The 18,991-nt window shown below is 51.6% G+C and overlaps 1 protein-coding gene across 2 annotated transcripts in view; it reads right to left on the bottom strand.

The window, feature by feature from the left end:
- The window catches only part of LOC119442278 (polycomb group RING finger protein 2-like), a 63,333-nt gene that overhangs the window by 15,651 nt on the left and 28,691 nt on the right, over positions 1-18,991 (bottom strand). The window contains exons 1-3 of one of the 2 annotated variants that reach the window (XM_049662018.1): positions 4,975-5,052; positions 3,814-3,941; positions 2,761-2,857 (exon numbers count right to left, since the gene is read on the bottom strand). In XM_049662018.1, the coding sequence (XP_049517975.1) occupies positions 2,761-2,857; positions 3,814-3,941; positions 4,975-5,021 (272 nt within the window). In that variant the 5' untranslated portion in view covers positions 5,022-5,052. Of the gene's footprint in view, positions 1-2,760; positions 2,858-3,813; positions 3,942-4,974; positions 5,053-18,991 lie in introns of those variants that run through there. The other variant, XM_037707095.2, reaches the window with a different exon arrangement.

The following is an 18,991-nucleotide window of genomic DNA, read 5'->3' as shown; positions in this document are numbered from 1 at the left end:
GGCTGCTTCTCCATACGTCCTGACGAAACGACGGACATCACTGGAATCGAACAGCCTACTGTTTGTGCAATGTACCTAAACAAGGATGCCAACGACATCGAGGGAGTGTTTTTAGGTTTTAGCACCGAAATAGATGCCCCCTCCCTTTGCGATTGCAGGTTCTATGTAAATGTGTACAAACTGTTCCCGATTCTAGTCACCCTTCCAGTGACCACTGCCAGCGCAGAAAGAATATTTTTAACAAGAGTTTACTAAAAAACTACTTGCGCTCTACGATGTCTGTGGAACGCATGGTTAGACTGGTGCTTCTATGCACCCACAGAGACGTCGGCATCAACGTGACCGAAGTCATTGACCGCTACGCTCAACTTCCCCACCGAGAGAAGTTTGTCCTTTAGATAGCGAAGCAGCAAAAATCAATGCAAATAAAAAGCTCTGTTCCTTCACGTCCATAATCTCGTAATTATGAAAACGTAGGACTGTTCGTTAGCTTTTAAAACCGCAGAAATTTTAGCCGTTTATTCTAGCAGTTAGCATCATGATCAAAATTATCATGCGAATACGAAAATTACGAGGACATCAATAACCAATGTTGACCGACCTTGCTCATTGAAAGCCCGGCCCACGCGGCGTTTGCCAAAAACACACTCGGATATTGGGTAGTAACTTGCCGCATCATCTGTGGCTTTCGTTTGTCCTTTTCTTTCCTTTTTAGCTACCTGCTTTTACTTCTTTTTTGAAACGAAGCAAAACCATCCTTTTATTTTGGGTGCAGAATAATTGTTGCCGCTGTGCAGGCAGTTAAATTACACATTTTCTTACTGATTTCTGCATTATTCCTCTATTATTCTACCTGTATGGTGCTGTCGCGACCGCTGCATGGCCCCAGTACATATCACGATTTCTGCGATCATAGTTTTGTTCTTGCCTAGATCATCTGTCTTTCTGTGCGCGAAGTTTACTATCTCTGACTCCGCAACGTGTTTATTTGTCTTGTTTGACGCATAATATACAGTGACGTTTGCTTAAATACGTAAATTTATTGGAGACTTAGACGTATATTTAAATATCGTGTTGCGAGGTGTTGTGTATACAAGCAGTGAACTTTGTTTCCAGCGACTCTTTTTTCCCCTTTAGCGAGTTGTATCTTCGCATTTGTATATTCCATTCTATCTTCGCATTTCTAATGTATATTTTGCAGAGCTCCTACTTTTATGTGACTTTCACAGATACGAAGATGAGAGGATTGCGCTTCGGACGGCTTTGGGGCACTTAGACGACAGGCCTTTTACGGAGGAAAAGATCTTGGGCGCGTGGCCTCGTGCGTCTGCTGTGTGCAGGGCTACAAAGGCGCTGCTGTGTTTTTTGAAGTGCGCAAGCCTGTATGACCGCTTGTGACGAAACTCAGCGATGAACGCTTAACTGTAAATGTGCAACGTGTGAACTTCTCTCTTGCTTCTCTTTCAATCCCTTCTCCCCCTTCCCCCGTGCAGGGTAGCCTACCGGGCTCAGCATGGTTAACCTCCCTGCCTTTCCCTTATGACTTCTCTCTCTCTCTCTCCTACTTTTCATTTCTACTCACTGTTGCGAGCATAATCTCGGCGTAATTACAATATACGACCGGTAACAGCTGCTCCTGCGCAATCTATTGCAACGACGAACAGCGTCATTGAGGTTTTTTTGCTGGCCGTTGCATATGTTCAAAAATGTAAACAAGGTTCTTGAATGACGAAGATTCATCAAAATATTTGTCCTCAACTTATTCATTTCATGGCCTTTACGTTCTTCATATCAGCTGTATACACTGCTTTGCTGGTTTCGAACTGATATAGTTCTAATGTCCGTGTGATGTTTTCTTATCTTATTAAATAGACAAAAAAAAAAACGCGGCCGCATTGATATCAGTTATTTCTGCCAGAACTTTGAGGGCATCCGAATATATCCTTTTATGAAAAAATACATATTTTACTTGACAGTGCGTAGCGTTCAATAATTCGTTTGCAGCATCTAATATACAATGGCATTGGCAATGCAGTTATTATTCATGTATTTGATCCCTCGACAACTTCTATAAGGAGGAGGCCGCGCTTTAACCTGAGCCCCCCCCCCCGAACAAAATTTCTGGCTACGCCACTGCTACATATGCATGCCTAATCACTGCGTAAACATTCGCCTCACTGCACTGGAGGGAGCAAACACGAAAAGCTATACGCGCACAATTGCGTTACATAAAAAAAAGAAAATCTCATGTAACGCTGTGCCTAGTTTCGTAAGCCTTATGACACAATGAAAAACGCATTACACTACACGGCAAAATGGCAGGGTAATGACGCGTAACGTGTAAATTCGTGCAACCTCGCGGGAGTTGCCGGAGTAATCGGTGACGTTTGTAACAGTAGCCACGGAGTCGCACGCTACTCGAAAACACACTTTAAAAAACACCCTCGTTGACGTTCTGTACATTTCCTACTGAGTTTCTGTAGCTTAAAACTTTACTTACAGAATTTATCCAATTTCCATTTATACTTTATGAAAAAATAAAAATAAAAAGGCATCAGCGTGCTGCAAGATGATGTAACACGAACCGGCTGTTGTCGACAATAGTAAGTGTACAAAATAACTTTTTTTTTTCTGTACGTGACGTCACGCCCGAGTGCTTCCGCTTACCCCCCGACATGCTAAGCGGAGCAAATCCGCTTGTCTTGCATGCGCAAAGCAAGCTCGCGCGCAAGCTCAGGGGCAAAGGTGCATGCTCCTTACCGAATGGATTGATGCGGCTTCGTCTTGTGCACTGGAACGTCGCAGATGGGGCACAGATGACTGGTGGCCAGGAATTGCACGATGCACACTTTGCAGACTGCAACACGGGGCGAGGGTATAAAGGAAAAGAAGGTGGTTATCGCATCTGCTCATATATACAGCGCCCAATAAAAGTGGCCATCTTTGTACTGCAAGACAGTATAACTGTCGATAACGAGTTGTGGAACGACTATTATACCGGGCAAGTGCACAGAGCCCTATACACTTTCCAGGTGACGCTGCTGTTTAGTTTGCCTGTCCCGTTATACATTGCACTAACGTAGAAAAAAATAAAAAGCTAGTTGAGACGTGACCAGCTGTATACATGACACACACTGGCCATCATCGGAACAAAGCGCCGATAAACAAGCGACACAGTACAGCTGACAAACACCGGTGTTCGTGTGCTATACTGCGTCTCTTGACATGAAGATGAACTTATGCCAAACTTGCGCCCAGGATTCGGTTATTTGCCAGTGGTAATCGTTTGCAGGAGAACGCTCTCCGTACGATTCGACTTAAGGCGCTTCCTAAGTTGAGAGGTCAACTTGCGAGGTAGGTCTTGTACCACACAGACTTTCCTCGTGCTCATCGTGCACAGAGCAAAGACGGAGCGAAGTGGAGGCTGGCGTGCGCCTTGCGCACAGAAAACGTTACCGTGCTATATTCACGTTTTAGTGTTGACGTTTCAGGCGCATTCTCTGGCGTGTAAAATTAACGCGACGTGCACATCGGCACTGTGGCCAGGAGGACTTCAAAACCGGAAGGGACGCCAGGATAGAAAGCCACCTACAGAGCTTCAATACTGGATGACATCCACCATCAAAGTTTGCTAGTACGACCCTTTTTCTCATCGTTTGAGGCGGATGCGTTAAGCTTAGCTACTCATGGCGACAACAAGCACTTACTGTTCTCCACATCACCTGCACTGCACATCTGGTCTACATAATCGCACACCGTTATATTCTCGTTCACGTATGCAGTCGAGCCGAAAAGACACGCGTGCATACTCACACGAGTGTAGGCACTCGACGAGCGTGGTGGCGTTCACCAGGTAGCCGCCGCACAGCACACACGTGATGACCGAGTTGAGGTCGGCCAGCCTCGCGCCCGGCATCGTTCGCTGAGGCAGCCCACCAACCCTGCACACATGTTGAACACGCACACGTCACGGAGCTATATGCCACAATGCGCGGGCCACACTGCCTGTAGAGTGTAATCACGCGCTCTAGAGACAACGATCGCTCAGTGCAAACACGTGCGCATCGGGCGCCTTCCCATGAGGACTCGCTCTCCTTTTCGCCCTGTCCAACGGTGGCTGGCCCGAGGACGAAGACAAAAGAAAAAAAAAAATGGAACGCCGATGCGATCACGCAATTCTGCCGGTCGCGAGCAGCACAGCGCGCGTTTCGCATTCTGCACGCGCGTGCCGAATTCGCGTGCCGCGTTCGCGTGCCGCATTCGGCACGCGAATAAACCAGGCGCCATCTGCAGGAACGAATCGGAGCGCAGGCAGATGCCGCGCTTTTCATAGGGCGACCTCGCGGTTGACGACAACTTGCGCGACAACGGCTAAATTTTAGCGGTAAATGTGCGCGCCAAAATAGCGACCACAGCCGAAACGCTTAGGCATGAGGGCTACTCTGATGGCAGCCCTTACAGATGAAGCTATACCGTCTATGAAGCTGGAGGAAAAGCGCAGGACCGCATTTTCTAACCATTCTTAGGCAATTCCATTCTACGCTTATCATCCACCGCGCCCAGTGGTCTGTCCCGGTGATAACGGCGGCGTAGTGACGTGCAAGTAAATGGCGCGGAACGGAGAGAATCGGGAATAAGAAAATAATAAACAAAGAAGCCATTTCCGCACCTCGGCGCGAAAGGCGGCGTGTCTTCGCGTGCGAGCCGACATGCGACAGGCCACGCAATGGTCGCATGAATGCACAAACGTGCACCGCATTCGATTTCTGGCCGGATTTCTTTCGCGGCGCTTGCTGAAACTCCCGAGTTTCGCTCCAGACGGGGCAGGCGCTTTCCGGACATCCAAGATGGTGCCGCCGAAGCTCACGAGGCTACAGTGTACTAAATGTGTACAAGGTATAGACTACTCGCTCTTCCTCTAAACAGAACATTTACGCTATACCTAAAAACTTTCTCGCCGATCCACAAGTATACCTGGAGAGCGGCGGCCCGAAGAATCTGTCCCGACTGCTTCTAGTCATTTCGTGTGCGACACTGCGCCGCACACAAATGCGAACACGTCTCAAGGCCGGCCAGTCAGCGCGCACTGAAGCTCGGGAAAAAAATTTTCGGACGCATCCTCCCCCCATTCCCCGAGGCAATTACGCGCGCACGCCGCATATCAAAACAAACCGAGGTGCGTGCGTGCAAGCGCGACATCATCCTTCGTGTTTTCTTTCTCCCCGCCCGTCCGCCGCGATTCTCTCCCCCTTATTCCTTTCGCTGCGCCGAGCGACGCGACCACCCGAACGCAGCGCGCTGCGCACATAGAGCACGCGCGGAGTACGGTGGTCTATACGCCGTTCGGCGTGACAAGACGACGCGAAGTCATTTGTCTCACGGCGACGTGTTTTTTTTTTTTTTTTTTTTTTTTTTTTTTTCTCTCTCCTGCTAGTCACGCGCTTCCCAGAGCGCGCACAAAGAAGACCGACCGGCGACTTCGGCGGGCGGATTCGCGGATCCCGGCTTTTTTTCTCCCCCGCTTCCGGGCGGGAGCCTCCAATATGACGAGCGGCGCAACGAGGAAGCGCTGCCGCGTCGCCGTCGTCCAACCCAGCCGTTGGCCTTGCTCGCCTATAGCGCGACTGCTCCCGTCGCTCTGATTTTTCTTCCTTCTCGCGAGAACGGTTAAAAGCTATACAATGCGCCTAGGGGCCCTCAAACAGCGGCCGTGGCCGCCGCCGTATCGCGATAACCAAATGCTTCTCGCAAAGACGTCATAAAACCGGCGAGGCCGTCGAAATAAAGCTACTTATAGGCACCCGATGCTTCAAGATGGCTTCATAAGCGGCCTTGGTATGCCAAGGGTGTTCGTTCCACCGTCAACAGCAGACGCGTATCTTTCCCAGATGACGACATTTGACCTCATAGTGTCGCTATTATAGCTCATAGTGTCTAGAATAGTGCGAGGTCGCCCGCGAGCGGACGCGAATCGGGAAACCTATACGAAATGCTGGTCTCTAAAGGCTCATTCACAATAGGCCGACATGACACCGATTTTGGTCGGCCTACTGTTGGCGACAGCGTTTTCCTTGCTTAAAACTGTGGGCCACAGCGTCTTCCGTCCTGTAAACTGCTGTCGCCAACAGTTGGCAGACCAAAATCGGTGTCGTGTCAGCCTAGTTTGAATGAGCCTTAATCGAGGGCCACGAGGAACGTGTCCTGCGCGGCGTCGATGCCTCTTTTCGTGAGGCCCAGCGCACGCGCTGAAATCGAGGCCGAACTGTATTCCGCCGCGTCTAGCCGCTGCTTAAAGTAATATAATCACAACCAACGAATGCAATCAGACCTCGAACAGAGCGCAGACATCACGCGCCGTGAAATTCCACGCCGCATCGAAGGTACACATAAATACGGTTCCCGCGGAGGCTGTTTTAGTCTAAAACGGCAGATACATGGCGGTCACTGGCTCTTTAGCGAATAGCATCCATACCGCTGTGCCCAGCTAACGTTAACAAAGCTTTAAAAATATTTTAAAAAGACGGTACAAAGTTCAATTATAAAACCTGCTGTGGTCGGTTGTCAGAGGTGCGACGACCGAACACCGTAGGTATTACGATCGTATCTTGCACCGTGTTTTTTAAATATTTTCCTTTGTTGAACAACTTGACTAACGTTAGCTGGGACACCCTATATGTTGTCTTTCGCGAATGGGTCGAATGCGCAAATCACTGGGAAAATATAGCGCTGGGACGACGAAACACGACGAGAGAGTTATGTATCCTCTTCGTATTTAGTCGTCCCAGGGCTATAGTTGCCGAATGATGAAATAACAAGCCTAGTCCAATTGAGTTTTTACACAATACTGGAATGTACAGACGCTGAGCGGCTGCCGAGGAAGAATCTATGTATACTGGCGATTCCCGGGCGGTAGTTCACCGATTGCTCCGCCACGCTTCCCTATAGATGAATTCTTGTACGAAATTTGTCGCTGGTCACGACTGCACATAATGCCGTACTTGAGAAATGTGACACAATACCCTATCGTTGCATTACTGTGTGACCCTAAGGCTAATATATCGAATCAACGTGCAAGTCTAATCAAGCTCGGCTTTTAATCGTCATCGGAGTCGGTCCTCGATTCGTTTGCGTGACTGGGTGATCTATATTTCAACGCCCAAAACTTGGCCGTTGTAAGCCAGCCAGAATGGATGGCTCCAGGTATACGAGAAATGTCCCATACACCTCCTCAACCCCCCCCCGCCCTCTTCATATATCCGCCGTAACAGGGAATCAAACCCTTGACCAACAGCAGAACGCTCCAGAGTAAACAACAGTCAAGGATCGGGGTCAGACGGATTCGACCGACGATTCGCACGCCCTGTACTTAAAGTGCCGAAAAATACCGACTCCCCAAAAATTTGAGCGCTCGCTCTATTCGGCTGCGACCTACGACTTGGCCCGCTCTTCCCCACAGATTTCGCAGACTGCTCGGAAGATCCAAGCGTGCAGAAAGGATAGGCGCAGAACGCGACAGGAGGCCGCCTCGCTGCGTCGACCGCCGCCGGGTCCACGAACCCCGCAAGGTCAATTATCTTCCTTCGCGCGGGCGCCGTGTCGCCAAAGGAGAAGGCTGCTGCTGCTGCAGCGGCCGCGCCACAGGCCCTCCCCGTCGGTCGGCTAAAGATAGCGGTCTCGCGCGAGGGGACGGTGTTATTGCTCGCCTCAGCACGCGGGCCATTCCGAGGCGCCCGAGCATACGCGAGTGCGCAGCGGGCAGGCACCCCCGTGGTATATAAGTTATCGCAGCGGAGGCCGTGGGCCCCAGGTGTCTCACAGCGACACAGTTACAAGACACGAGAAGGAAACTGGGCAGCTAGCCTAACACGCCAACCAACCCAGGATTAGTTGTAAGAAAGACTCAAGTTTCATCCAAAAGTGCGATAGCTGCATGGCCGCGATGACGGCATGGCAACGGCACGACGACTCCGCGTCACGCGACAAACACGCGGGATGCAATTTTGGACGGTGTCATTTAAATACGGTTTGCTTTCATTTTCGAAAGACTTACAAGGAAACAGAGATATTGCGACAATTACGGTAAACAGGAGGACGCCAACAACAGGCGCTACGGAAATTCCATAGCCGAAGGGTTCTTAACTATCCGAGTGAATGAAAAAATTGCGCAGACGCCATCGGGCGAGCTTGGGGCGCCACATGGGAAATGACCGCCATGGGAGCGGCCCAGACACCACTTTTTTTTCCGTGCTCACGTTGGTTTCGACAGGAATTCAGGGCGCAGGCTCCTTTCCCAAGCGTATCACCCCTGAAGGAAGCCGAACGCCAGGCCGGGGTAGGCTTGTACCCTTTTGAACCAGTGGGTGCCCGGCGGCGGTGGGAATCAAACCCACAGCCTCCCGCAGCCGAGGCGGGCGTTCTACCACTAGGCCCGGCAAGCGAATAGCCGAACGCTATAGAAATCTATTCGCTCTTTTTTTTTTTTTTTTAAGGAATGATGCGCTTGAAGGCGTATATTTAATACAGTGAGGATACTTAGGTATCTTTGTTTCATAGCACAATTCCGTAGAGAACAACGCCATTAACCATGCAGCACATTACAGTGGATGACTATGCGTATGATACAAGCCGATTCGTCACATATGCACGTTGTCTCCAGCGGCGAGAGCGCCGGCGTGGAAGGTGACTGCCATCCTCCTCTCCTGCCACCACGCCCTCTTCTGCAGCAACCACGGGGGAAGAAGGATGCGGGAGAAGGAGAGCTGTCCTTCCCGAGTGCTCTACAACATATAAACCTTCAGAAGCCTCGAAGCTGTCGCACGAAAGCACGTGCGTCTTAAAGAGCTATAATAGTTAGGCATTCGGCGACGAACGCGCCCCGTAACAAGGCTGAGCGAGAGCAAGCGCCTCCCTTCGCGACGCCTTTGTATCGGCAATGAAAGTCCGACCACCAACCACAAACACGGGCGAAAAACCCAAGGAAAGCTATTCGCTTTAATAACCTAGCCACTACCTTAAGACACACGTAAGTTCAAATAACATCGAATGCAACATTTTACTGATCAACAAAGCGTGCCTTCGCTAGCGAAGACGTTATTGAAAGATGTATTATAGCGCAAAAGTGGCCAAAGCGCAGAATCCTTAAGAGCATGTGGGGGGAAACAGTGTTGGGAGGTTCTCCTGGCTCACGTAAACGTGCGCAAGACAACGGCATAGTTCCTAGTTTGTATTGGCGTGCTGGATTTACCCACTGTTCTCACGCAATATTTGCCTCACAGTGCGGCCGTTAAGGACAGTGCTCTTCACTGCTCCCCGTGGTAACGAGTGACAGTCATTTATTGTAAAAGTACTGAAAGTTGGGCGAGTTGGTAGCTATTCATCGTGAAACTGCAGCGCACACAAAAGAAACGAGGACACAAGGCATAGGTAACACACAGACGCTGGAAGGGGATGCACCTGTGTGCTACCTATGCCTTGTGTCCTCGTTTCTTGTGTGTGCGCCGCAGTTTCAAGATGGACAATCATTTAGCCATCGCAGAAACGCAAAATGACATCCCGTACACCGCACACCCACGAATACGACACGGACAGCGCATTCAGTTCCTGTCCTTCGCCGCCGCTTTTCCTGTAATATACGAAACACGCGTTTTATACGCGCCCTCATCCGACCCGCATCCGCAAAAGGTGAGCGCGCGCGCGCGCGCTACACACAGACGTGCCAGCACACGACAGGCGCACACACATATCATACACGATGCGAAGAGTATAATAACGGCAGGGATATAATAGAGAAGCGAGAGTCCAAGCGGATCCGCACGCACAGACAACGGCGGGCATCCCCCTCCACCCCGAGCGCTGCCTGTCACCTTGCATAATACAGGAGGCGCCCGCGGGGTGGTTGGCCTTGGGCCATTGTACCGGGCCGCGGTGGGGACAACAGCCACGCGGATTCCGCCGAAGGATGAGGACGGAGGGGGAGGAGGGCGGCTGATGCCGGCGGCGCGAGGCAAGCAGCCAGATGGCCGCAGCCGGCGCGGGGTGATGTACACGAGGAGCGAGAGCCCGCGTGTCTCGTGTACGGGCGCGCGTGCGGGCGGCGGCGACGCTCCCTCCCTCGCCGTCGCTAACAACCCAAAGCCCGCTCGCTCGCGAAGCGCGTTACTTGATTTACACGCTTGCAAGCCTAAAGCTGAAAGTGAAACTTCACGTTGGGGCTGTACACACGGTACAACGTGCACAATGCTCGCCGCACACAGTATCCGCCTGCACCTATAGCTTCGTTTACATTAAATCGACGAGGGCGGCTCGGGTCAGAAAAGTCGAGCTGACCCCAGCGCGATCCGACCGCGCTACATGCATCTTACCAAGCGGGTTGACAGAACTCGCCTCTACGCTCGATCGTAATCACCCGCTATAGAATTTACGTGAACAGGAGGAGCGCTCTTCGGCCCGACAAGCCGACTTGACTCGATTTCATCGGGTTCGTGTAAGCGTAGCTTTTTTGTGAGTAGCCAGTGCCTGTGCGCTCTGGGCCCGTGTGTATATACCTCGGCGATCGGGCCGCCATTTCGTGCTGAATACGCGCGGCTCCGTAAACGGGCGAGTGACAGGTAACCTAACTTGACCAACAGCTATAGCCCTAGCCAACAACTTATTGAGCACTGTGTCTGGATAATGCAACGATGATAAAGGAATCCTTACATTACACCTGCATGCCCTGAACTCCCGGACGGTGCATGCACAGCCAATTGGCCAACCCGCACACACACACACACACTTGAAACTTGCAAATAAAGCGGGTATTCTGCTTCGCAGGGAGATAACATAACAACGGCGAGTGTCGATGTCTTCGCTCACTCTGAGCGAACGAGCCAAGGTCACGTGTTCTGCGACGATCGCCTTCGCGTGACGTCATGCTCAACCAGCCAATCAGCGCGCGCCTGTCGCCGACGCAATACTATCGCCGAAAGTGACCCTCGCAGAATACGTGGCCAAGTCTTATGGTAGAACAGGAGCACTCAAAAGCACGCTGAAAGTGCTCGCTCCAGAGGCGACGTGTTTCAGTGGTCGAACAGGAGTGGGGGCGCCGTCATCCAGTGGTAGAACAAGAGCAGTTTCGCTGCGCCGAGAGCAGACTCTCGCCTGAAAAGCAGAGTACCGAGAAAGTCACGTGACTTAAACCATCATATCCTCCTTTTTATTTTGCTTCAGCCGGCGCGCGCGGCGGCAATGGCGGCAGCCAAGCGTAGTTGGTGTTTTGGCCCCAGCAATTTTGACGTCGTTGATACGCGCGAGCTTCGCAGCGATTTAGCAACAGATCCTGGCATTTCTAGTCCGCCTTGATTCTCGTCGGAAGCGCGGGGGACAGCGGCAGCAAAGCGTCTTCGCCTTGCTGAAGTGCTTGAATCGCTCGACGGTGACAGCAGCGAAAGCTGCTGGAGCTCAACATTCAAGTTGCAGTTCCAGATGCTCTTCGCAGGCGGAAACGTTGTGGGATCCGTCGGCGCTACACAAAAGTATGTAGTACGGGGCCGCAAACGGTGACAGCGTTACGCCAGATAGATCGCAAGACGATCACGCGTGTTTTGCCGCTCTCCTGCAGAGAATGCTTCGACATCGATTGCTTTAGTCACATGGTACATTTCTCCTCACAAGTCACCCTCCCACCTGCTCTCCGAATGCACGCCGTATTCCAGTGGCGGGTCGAGTGTCCCTGCTCGCACTGCGCTGCCACCCGACTCCGCACTGCGCGGCACCCTGCTCCTGTTCTCCCAATGGAATTCGCCATTCGAACGAGCCAGAATTCGTAAGCCTTACGGAAACATCGGCGGCAGGTATGACATATTCCATGCGCACGAACCACTCGCACAATCAGGCTGCGCTGTACGTGCGACAACGGTGGAGGCGGAAAGGTTCCTGACGAGGGCGTCGCGTGCGGTGCACGAGGAAAAATTTTCCTCGCCAATGACGCCAAGATGCACAGGTGCGGAACGTCAATCTTACGCGCTAAACAGGCACGCGGACGGGACGGAACAACTGCTGGCGAGACGCAATGCGGCTTTCCAGTGTAGTACTGCGGGGCGCAGCAGGCCGCAACTGCATGCAGTTCTCAGAATGATTAAATCCCGCTACGTACGCCCAACTCGGTGGATAAATTTTAATGTCGCTGAGCCTCCAGCTGCCGCGGAACGAGTGCAAAATAAACTGTTACTTGCGTCAGCTGTAAACAGACATTTTGTATTCTCAGGCACACCTGTGGGGGATTAGACACCAAATAAAAGAAAGGAAGAAAGATTGTGAGTAATTGGTGCACATCGCTTGCTTGCGGGCGATTTCGCACCCAGTCAGCTAGCTTATACAGCGACGCAGCCATGGATACGTACCAACGAAACCTTTAATAATGCAGAAAGCAGGTCGAATGCGCGTGACGGTTGCCACCGACTTGCACGACGTACAGATATCGCCATGCCCACTCTTAATATAGAAAAAGATCAAATAGAAAAAGACCGCGTGCATTATCCATGGTGCATTCACAGCCAATTAGGCAATCCGAAAGGGCGGCCCACACACACACACACACACACACACACACACACACACACACACACACACACACACACACACACACACACACGAAACTTGCAAATAAAACAGGTATTCTGCTTCTTTCTCTCTTTCTTCCTGCGGAATCTCTCCTCACAAATGAACTACAGTATAGCGGGGAATTAATGCTCTGCCTTTGTATCTTCTTCACGAGTCCACCGGCACGTGAAAGAAGGAATTCATTCCTGTGTCGGTGCCCTGAAGTCTTTCGCATGTCGATGGCTTTCCGCTCATCCATCGCCGATTCCATGTAAGCCGAAGGCCATGTATACTTTTGAAATGACGCACTCAGCCAAGACAGAGAACTAAAAAAAGAGAGACAGTTTCGGCTTCAAGAACGACATCGCCGTGCGCAGCCAACATAGGGGGCGATATATGTTGGACATGCTCAATCTCCGCCACATTGTCAAATTCACCATCTTGCCAGTTGTGATTGGCTCGCAGGGCTGCTACGGCCTCTCTGATTGGCACACAGCGGAATATGACAGCGTCCAGAATAGCACCCACAGGCTCGAGAAGCCGGGCTTGTCACAGCATTATATATGAGCAACGCTGGCCCGTAGAGTTCGTGAGCATGAAAGGGAGGAAGCGCGGAGGTGGTGTCCCGGCGAAGGCAGCAGCAACTTCACAGCAGTTAGCCGACTCAGCAGCCGCGGCTCCTCTTGCTGGGCAGCAGCCAACCGAGCGGCGACCACAGGCAGACCTGGCCAGCCGACGCAGAAATAGAAGGAGCGAGGATGGCGCCGCTCGTCTCTTCGCATGCAACGCGCAAGTCGGAAGAAGGGGTGCGAGGAATACCGCCGGCTTGCACCACGCGAAAACTGCGCACTGCAGCTGGCAACAGGCGTCACGGGACGGCGAGCGCGAACTCGGGGCACAAACACAGCTGTCAGTCTATACCAGCGACGGGTGCAGACCTCGAAAGCAATTATCCGAGCAGCGGCCTCTGTGAAGAAGTGCAACGCTCGACTATCGCTGGCCGAAATCGACACATCGCGAACGTGGGAGTTGGCTGACCTGCTCGGACGTTGCAAGAATTCAAACTTACAGACAGACCTTCGGCAGAATATGCGACGCTGTGGACTTCGATGGCGGGATGCATCAACAAAGATTTACGCGTACCACTCAAGAACTACGCCCACCACAAACTTGCAAAATGACATTACTGGTTTAGCAAAGTTTCGGCGAAACATCGCAGCGCTCGATCCCCGCGTAAATTCAAGTCTACTCGGTGATGCGAAACAGCGCGAATTAAACTGAGCATGTAAATATAAGAAGTGCACCCATCCCGCACAAAAGCATCCATGCCCAAGGCGAACCGCTACGACGTTAGTGACGACTATACACGTGATCCTGACTGACGCGAGCCAGTCTGAAACGACAGCTGGTCACGAAAATGTTACCACTAGAGGATAACGGAAGCCAAGCCGTGACTATGCGCCATTTGTTCGTCCGTTAGGGTCCTTCCTTACGTGCTACAACACAACTAAATCGTCCTGGGAGTACGGACCATCCGCCAACAGTCGGCTATACGCCACCTGCAGGTGGTAGGTAGGAAAAACTGTATTTCGTCGGCGTTAGGTGGGGTTATTAGCTGTGGTTTCTTCAGGCGGGCCACATGGCAGAACGCACAGGCGAAACATATTTAGCAGCTGCAAAAAAGCGCTGTCGCGCGAGTTTTTTGAAACGTAAATAACAGGGATGAAGTCCCCAAAATGGCCTGCAGGTATTATTATTATTATTATTATTATTATTATTATTATTATTATTATTTGATTTGTACACATATACACACAAGGACACAAATGGATTAAGGAGGGAGCAAGCTGACAACTGCCACCGAGAGGGGCACAACGCCTGCCTACTCCTATAGGAGGAGCGAATAGAGGAAATGAAAATATGAGAAAATAAAAGAGGAAATAAAGAAATGACGGAGACACGGACAGAACAAATAAAAAAAATAAAAACAAAACAAAATACAAATAATGTCTATAAACGGGAGGCCAAGTCAGTGTCCTTCAGAAAACTTAGCAAGGCTCGATGGGCCTGGTCACGTCTTGCAGCGCTCCCCTTTGGAAAAAGGCAATCGTCAAGGGACGCACATTGCAGCCCCATAAGTCTATACTCCTTAATTAGTAATGCGCGCTGCGCAACGAATGCGGGACACTCTAAAACTAGATGTTCAAGTGTCTCACAGGAGCCACAAAACGTACACGACGGGCTGTCCACACGTCCTTGTCGGTATAGGCGTTCGCGCACCAACACAGACCCAACCCTTAACTTGTATAACAGTGCTCTTGCACGACGGGGCAAGCCTCGACCACGAACGCGGGGAGGGAACGATCCGTCTGCAACACGCCGGTCTGGAGGTACGTTTCCATATAACCCACACAACACGGTCCCGCAAGCGTCCGGTTTGACAATAACGTCTTCGTTTGTATGAACCTTTAATAATATGTCACATAAATTTCCTAAACCCAAGACTGATTGCCAACTGTTGGTTATGTTAGACACTTTTAGTTGGGCGTACGTAATAAGCCTGCGTACGTTTGCAAGGCTGCGGGAGAGAGAAGTGCGCACGCGCAGAACGGAACACATCTATTAGACGGATGCGTGCGTACGCCCGTAACAAGATGCTGCGTGATGCTCTCGCGAGACTTCAACCAAACGAGAGTGCATGATGGCGGCAATGACATCCGACGCGGACAGCAAAAACAGACCCAGCTCAAATCGCGTCTACTTTACGATGAAAGACGATGTTGCCATGCTAGCGGAGGTTCAAACAAGCGACCCGTTCCGGCATCTTGAGATGTAAACAATACATACAGCCAACGCCGCGGCTCGACTTGGTTGCTTTGGACCGTTACCATGGCCTCCGCGATCGTCAGGCGCGCCGATCGCAGAGGCCACGCCGGTAGTTAAATTTAGCATACTTATGACGCTTGGCGGCGCTGACAAGCATCCAAAAACACTTCCACATCGTATATGACATGTCTAGTTGAGCAAAACGTATCACGGCACGTTGAACTAAAGGCGTTGCGGCGCGTTTCCTTTGCATCGTACGCAACGTATTGTGTACTACATACGTACGCATGTGCTGCGTACGCCCAACTAAAAGTGTCTATAGTGCGACTTCTTAAGACTTCACTCAGATGTCCCGATCCTGACATGACCCTGTCGGAACAGCCTTTTTTTCACGCGCTGAGGTGTGTTGCGCTGGGACGTTAAAATCAATCAATCAATCAATCAATCAATCAATCAATCGCGGACTGTGCTCTGTAGGGTGTTGACACTCAGATCCGGAGCCTGAACGCTGTTGCACAAGAGTGTTGCGTGTGAAACAGCGTTCTCGGAATTTCTCTAACCTCTTCAACTTTCGCACTTCTCAGTAACGTTTCAATGAAGGAAGCGTTCTCTGACGGGAAAAGCTTGTCGACGGACGACAGAAAGCACAGAAAGGCGACGACAAAGAGCAATTCTGCCTAAAACGCGACGCGTTCTACCATGACATCAAGGAAGCTGCGTGTAGGCAGCAGTATTGTAGGCAACGCATAAGGAACACAACAAAGCCAGAACTAAATAAGAATATGCGCATTCCACCACCGAATTCCTCTTTACACCCTCCCCGGTCCAGAAGTTTTGCGCAACCTACCTAAACACAGCGCATATGTATTTTTTTTTTTCAGCTCACGGCCTTTGCACACCTCCTTCGCCACTCTCAGTTTTCGAACCCCCGTCCACGCGTGGTCAACGGTGCCCAGAACGCGCCGATAAACACCCGAGCCTCCACTTCACATACGAACCGACGGCTGTCATCGCAAACGTCGCCATCCCTAACGCCACGAGCAAGGCAAACATGCTTCTGCCAGTTAAAACACGCGACGCACTCTACTATACAAAGGAGCTTGGCACAGCAGGTTCTCTGTAAGTGCGACAATAAAATAAACCTAGGGATCAGAAGGCGCATGAGCTCGCGGCAGTAGCAGAGGCAAACCGGCGTCGATTGTCGTGACTGCCTGCAAGCCGCCTGCCACCGCATTTATAACTGCGCAATCTCGGCCAGCACAGTGAAATCCCCTACACTACGCGCGGCCTGTTTAACCGCCACACATCGCGCGACGTCTCCTCAACTCTGGAAGAGCTGGGAGGTGGTGGAGGGGGGGGGACCACTCGTTTCATGAATTGGGCTCACGCCGCGGGGACCCAAGAATGAGAGCGTAAACGGCGCCGCCACCGCTTTCCGCACCACTCGCACGCACGCACGCACGCAAGCGTGGAGCGGTCAGAGCACAGCGAGGCCTCAACAGTATACGGCAGCGTGTGGGCACGAAGCGTCAATGCCGAATTCCGCCGCGCGCTCTCCTCCGAATCGGTCGGCGCCGCTCTCCCCCTCTACTGCTGCCCGCAGCTCTTGCGAGGTTCGATTTTGCTTTAACTTTGCTTCTTCCACGCTTCCTCCCGGAGCCCGCCGGCTCGCTTTATCTCCCGGCCCGCAGCGTGGAAGCCATTAGAGAGGCGCGTGAGAGGAGGACAACCCCGGAGGAACCCGGCGTAGACCGGGAGCAGGCCCCGCCCTGCTGCAGCAGCACCACTGTGCCACAACGCCGCGTGCGCGGCTGGGCGCGACCGCGTGCTCGCTCGGCATAGCACGCCGGATATGCCCCTTACGGCAGCCGTGCAAAGATACCGATCGCGTCTTGTCGTCGTCGACCGGCGTGTGCTTGCTCGCTGCAGCCTCGGCGTGCACACATCGAAGACGTCGCTCCCTGCGACCTGTGTGCGCGCGCGTGCGAACGCAGTCGAGAACGAGCGCAGCAACGAGTCCGGGAGGGCAGGCACTGCATTCAACATTGACCAAGAAGAGAACACGAGCGCCGCGTCGGCTACAGCGCACGAGGCGGGAAGATGTTTAACGAGGGTGAGGGACTTGTACACGATAATGGACGCGCAGGAGGACGGGCCGCGTGCTCCCGGGTGAGGTTCGCGACACTTCAGAGGTCAGATGACGGCACGATGCAAAGACGCGGATGCGCGAGTAGACTGAAGATAAAGAGGTACGTTTAGAAAACACCGCGAACGGGCTATAGTCGATATGGATCCATGGCTACAGGCAGCTCAAGACAAACGGGAACACAAAGGACAGTGCTCGCTGTCGTCTGTTCCTTGTATTCCCGTCTACTTTGCGCTGCTCGTATAGCCATGCATTCGGCTTTAAGCTTACAGAAAAAAAGAAAAGGAACTGCAGACCCCCTTAAAAATTAAATTGTGTGGTTCAACGACCCGAAACTGCACAGTTGGTTGTGAGGGACGCCGTAGTATGGATGGCTCCTGGCTAACTTATTTGGGGTTCTTTAACGTACCTCTAGAGGAGCGTTCTTGCATTCCGTCCCCATCAAAATGCGGCCGCCGCGGCCGGGATTCAAACCCGCAACGTGGGGCTCAGCAGTACAATGCCATAGTCACAGCGCCACCGCGGAGAATGACGTATAGCGCTTTGCGGACGAGATAAAACGAAGGGACAGGATCGCGCCAAGTGTGTCCTGTCAATTGATTTGATCTCGTTCGCAACGCGCTACTTCTATCTGTTCGTAATGAATCACCAATTAGCCCCAATTGCCACCTATGAGAGAATAAGCCGCGCCCACGAAGATACAGTACGCGCGTTCGAAGCATAGAGTACGCCTATGCTGCGTTTACAGATCGGTACTTCGTTGCAAGATTAAAGGGAACGAACCTGTACCGTATATAGGTGGAAATTGGAATCAGCGCAAGACGGGGGGAGGGGTAATTGGAGATCGCAGGGAGAGGCCTTCGTCCTGCAGTGGACATAAGTACAGGCTGATGGTGATGACCTGTACCGTACCACACTGTTATCACCTCAGAAGACAATCGAAAAGACGTTCGCGTCGTTTACGTTGTTTTCAGCACAAACCCTAAACTGTACTGCATCACTATACCTGTATACCCATCACTGATTGCAGGTGGCAGTCATCGAACAATGTTTCAACGCAATTATCAACTGCAGTGTTTGGGCTTTATATGCATGTGGTTAACCAACAAGCACGAGCGCCCATATATTGTCATGCAAGAAAACAAAACTAGTTGACAACCTGACGGTCTCAGAACTGGAAGCAAGGTACATGTTACTGGAACATGCAATCCCAAGTATTTACAATAGAGAGTTTTAACTTGTCCGTAAACATACCACCGGTTGCAGAATACCGGGTTAGCGGATAGGTGCACCGTAGCAGCAAGGTTGTTAGCGATATCTTGTGACGCAGAGATTAACAAGAGAGTACAAAAAGCTAATACTGTATTGACCTATCACGTCCTACTTAAATGCTGGTGTAAAGCGTTGGTAGCCGCGTAATCGTTAGCGTGCTGTCCTTTT

This window comes from Dermacentor silvarum, chromosome 2, assembly GCF_013339745.2.
Source record: "Dermacentor silvarum isolate Dsil-2018 chromosome 2, BIME_Dsil_1.4, whole genome shotgun sequence".
Classification (NCBI taxonomy): domain Eukaryota; kingdom Metazoa; phylum Arthropoda; class Arachnida; order Ixodida; family Ixodidae; genus Dermacentor; species Dermacentor silvarum.
Note: the sequence above shows the minus strand (reverse complement) of the source record. Positions and strands in the feature narration are given on the sequence as shown.